The 4,212-nt window shown below is 58.5% G+C and overlaps 1 protein-coding gene across 1 annotated transcript; it reads right to left on the bottom strand.

The window, feature by feature from the left end:
- Positions 1-699: 699 nt before the first annotated feature.
- On the bottom strand, positions 700-3,947 carry ITGA3 (integrin, alpha 3 (antigen CD49C, alpha 3 subunit of VLA-3 receptor); the record flags this gene model as incomplete). The annotated part of the gene is made up of 12 exons (XM_009078644.1): positions 3,780-3,947; positions 3,599-3,696; positions 3,350-3,515; positions 3,189-3,257; positions 3,013-3,092; positions 2,788-2,865; positions 2,443-2,545; positions 2,196-2,366; positions 1,960-2,076; positions 1,722-1,835; positions 918-1,016; positions 700-825 (listed from the first exon to the last, which is right to left on the bottom strand). Coding segments are annotated over exons 1-12 (1,389 nt in total), but the record flags the coding sequence as incomplete, so codon positions are not given.
- Positions 3,948-4,212: the final 265 nt, after the last annotated feature.

The following is a 4,212-nucleotide window of genomic DNA, read 5'->3' as shown; positions in this document are numbered from 1 at the left end:
GAGGGTCCCCAGGGGGGTGTGGGGGTCCCCAGGGGGGTGTGAGGGTCCTACAGTCTCTGCAGCACAGGGGAGCCAGGGGGAAGGAGGTGCCACTATCCAGCCCTGCTTTGGGTGGGTGTTTTTTGTGGATTCCCAAATGTTCTGCACTCCAAGTTGGGAATCTCTCTGCTCCTCTTCCTCATTGTTCGGCAGCTGAGCATCTTCCTCCCAGGGGGACATTTTCCACACCTGGGGGGAGAACCTTCCACCCACAGGGGATACCTTCCACCTGGGAGAAGAACCTTCCACTTGGGGGGAGAACCTTCCACCTGAGAGATGTTTTTTGTGGATTCCCAAATGTTCTGCACTCCAAGTTGGGAATCTCTCTGCTCCTCTTCCTCATTGTTCGGCAGCTGAGCATCTTCCTCCCAGGGGGACATTTTCCACACCTGGGGGGAGAACCTTCCACCCACAGGGGATACCTTCCACCTGGGAGAAGAACCTTCCACTTGGGGGGAGAACCTTCCACCTGAGAGAAGAACCTTCCACTTGGGAGGAGAACCTTCCACTTGGGAGGAGAACCTTCCACCTGGGGGTCCTGAGCATCCCTCACCAGGCACCAGGAGAGGATGGCAGCCACCAGTGACACGAGCTCATCAGGGCTCAGAGTGGTTCCTGCACCCTCTCCTCCCCAGGAGGGGAATCCAGGCCCTTCCTCACCTTCCAGAGGAGAAGGATGATGATCCCCAGCAGCAGCAGCCCAGCTGCCACCGACACCAACACCAGCCACAGTGAGATCTCTGCTGGCTGCTCCTCCTGCAGCTCTGAGTCCACGTCCACGGAGAACTGAAAGGGCCAAGAGGAGCCTTGTTGGGGGACAAAGCTCCCAGTGGCCCCAGTTCCTCCCAGTCTGTGGCAGGGGCTCTAGCATCGCTCACCCGCACTGTGTGGTTCTTCATGGTGATGGTGGGGACGTGGGAGCGGAGGAAGAGTGTCGCTGTGCCTGTCACCTTCACACGGTCATAGTCATGGAACTCCTGGGGACATGGATCGTGGCACATGGGTGAGGGAGGTGAGGCAGGACACAGGTGATGAGGGAGGACACGGATGATGGAAGGGAGAGGACATGGATGACAGAAGGGGAGCACAGGAATGATGTAGGTGAGGGAAGGAAGACATGGATGATGGGAGAGACACAAATGATGAAGGACATAGATGATGGACAGGTGAGGGAAGGAAGACATGGATGATGGAGGAGACAGAGATGATGAAGGACATAGATGATGGATGGGGTAGATATGGATGATGGAGGACAGATGGGGGAAAGACATGAATGATGGGGGAAACATGATGGGGGACATAAATGAGGTAGGGAAGGACACACATGATGGGGACACAGATAAGGGAGGGAAGGACACAGGTGATAGGGGAGGCCACGTGATGGAGGTGAAGAGAACACAGGGACAATGAAGGTGGGAAGGACACAGATGATGGGACACGGGGATGACAGAGGAGGAAAGACATGGATGAAGTGTTGGGGGGACATGGGATATGGGAAGGACATGGATGATGGAGTGGGGGACACATACAATATGGGAAGGACATGGATGATGGAGTGGGGGACACATGGACACATGTTGTCTTCTGAGCTGAGACCTGGCAAACTCAGTGCCATGTTTAACAACATCCCCATGGACTCAGCCCAGCCCTGAACCCCTGCACCTGCCAGCCCAGGCACTGACCTCGATGAAGGTGCTGTTCCAGACACGGGCACGCACGGTGAAGGTGTTGGGGTGCTGAGTTTGGAGCAGGGGACACTCGAACCACACGCAGTTTGCAGTGCCCTTAGAGCAGCTCTGGGAGACAAGGAGGGGTCAAGGTGGAGACTAAGTCCCCAAATCACCACACTGCTGCCAACAAGCAGCAGGCACAGTGGGTGCACTATTGGACCTCCCCTCACCCTCTGCAGCCCCTACTCACCAGTACCACCTCTGACTTGGCTTTTTTCTTGGCAGTGGCCAATGTGATGGGAGGCTCTGCTGCCTCAGAGGGCTCCAGCTCCCGTCTCCGCCGGGATGGAGCCTGGTCCTCCAGGAGCTGGGAGAGCACAAGCTCCATCAGAGCCAGGGCAGCTCTGTGGGGCTGGAATGACCTACACAGTGGGGCAAGGACCGAGGGACTGACCTACACAGTGGGGCAGGGACCGAGGGACTCACGGTGAGGTTGAGGGGGTTGATGACCCCCCCAGGGGGTTGGCAGGTCTCGTTGCCGTTGACGAGGATCTCGGTGGGGTAGAGGAGCCATTTGCCATTGATGATCTCGTAGGGCCACTCGAATCCCAGCAGGATGGTGCCCAGGGAGCCCAGGGACTCACCCTTGGTGGTCACCTGTGGAGCAGAGTGGGAGATAGAGACCAGCACTCCTAAATCCACCCCCTGGCATTGGTCACCCCTCAGAGCTCACCTGGAAGTCGAAGGTGAGGGGACTGCCCACGTCCTGCTCCCGTTTCATGGCTGACTCTCCCACCACTGTCCCACTGAAGTGTGACTGGATATGGGAGGGGACTCTGGGAACGGGACAGGGGGACACACATGGAGAGGAAGGCAGAGGGGGCATCCCCCTGCTCCATTCCTGGGACACAGGGGCTGTGCCTACTCCCAACACAGCCAAACTCAGGCGGCAAAGATGGAGAGGACAGAGGGATGGAGTTGACACCTCCAAGAAATGGGGGGGACAGAGAGGGATGGGGGGAACAGAGAGGGATGGTGGGGACAGAGAGGGCTGGGGGGCTACCCCAGCTGCGCTCACATGCTCAGTGAGGACTGGATGCTGTAGTCCACCAGCAGCTTGGCCAGCACAGGCTGCAGGTCATCCTGGATGCTCTGCCTGCCAAGGGACTGGGATCAGCGTGGGATCTTCCACCACCCACCAGTCCCCAAGCAGTGAGGGGCAGTCCCCACACTCCCATGCAGGATAGGGTCCCCATCCTGCCCACCAGACAGACTCCCCTCTTCCCAGTCTGTTCCCACTCACGTGGACAGGTCCAGCCACACCAAGATCTCCCTCGTGTCCAGCATGATCCCAATGGCCTCAAAGGTGATGATGAGCTCTGCCTGCACACAGAGGGGACATGGAGCAGCTCAGTCAGACCCCACCTGCCTGATGAACCCCGCAAGAGGACTGGGGGACATCTGAGAGGAAGCACTCACCCTCTGGTTCCTCTTGAAAGGGTTTCCCAGCTCACACAGCACTGTCTCCCCAAAGGTACAGGATCCGCTCTGGGGAGGGGAAGAGGATGAGGAACATTCTGGCAAATCCCACCTGGATCCTGGTGGAGCTGGGGAGGGGGTTGGGGTCACCCTCCTCATACCGGGCGGATGGAGGAGGGCAGCAGGCTGGGGGGCACCGTGATGTTGAGCAGAGCCTCGTGGGCATCCTCCCCATTGCTGGGGGTGGTGGGCACGTTGGTGATGTTGATGCTCAGGTAGAGCTTCCGCACGTCGCGGCTGTACTGCAGCACCTGAGTCCCGTTCAACCTGCACGTGGATGGGGGGTCAGCACACCCCAACAGCCTGGAGACCCCTCAGGTGGGTGGGGACACAGAGGGATCTGCTGTCACCTGGGCAGGGGCTGGTTCTGGTCGGTGACAAAGCTGCTCTGGAGTTGGAGGTTGCTGTAGCACTTGTTGTCGAAGCCACATTCCTTCTGGAACTCGATCTGGAGGGATAGGGATGTTCCTGTGAGCTCCTGGCACACCCCAGGACACCCCAGCTGTGTCCTCCTGCCACTCCCCAGCACACCTTGGTCTCATTCTCATGGGACTGGTCCTGGTTGAGCACAGGGAAGGCATCAAGGGAGTGGGGACCCAACTGGAATGTTCTAGGCTTCTCCTGCAGCGAGTAGCTCATGGAGAGCGTGATGGGATGCAGCTTGTCCCGGATGTTGTCCTGTGGGGTGGTGGGAATCATAGTTTCCCAGTTGCCTCCTTGGTCATCCCCCTGCAACTCTAGGTCTAGTCATACCCAGGCAGCCTCCAGCCACGTCTGGGGTATCCCCTCCTGCTCACAGACTGCTGTGAGACCCAACAAACTCATCACAGCAGGGAGGGAGGGAGGGAGAGGAGGAATGAAGGGATGGACGGAAGGGATGGAGTTAAGGGAGGAAGGGAAGGGAGAGAGAAGATGGGGGAAAGGACGGAAGGGGAAAGGATGGAAGGGAAAGGGATGGAAGGGG

Source organism: Acanthisitta chloris, unplaced genomic scaffold (genome assembly GCF_000695815.1).
Source record: "Acanthisitta chloris isolate BGI_N310 unplaced genomic scaffold, ASM69581v1 scaffold42397, whole genome shotgun sequence".
Taxonomy (NCBI): domain Eukaryota; kingdom Metazoa; phylum Chordata; class Aves; order Passeriformes; family Acanthisittidae; genus Acanthisitta; species Acanthisitta chloris.
This window is presented reverse-complemented; position numbering and strand designations above follow the sequence as displayed.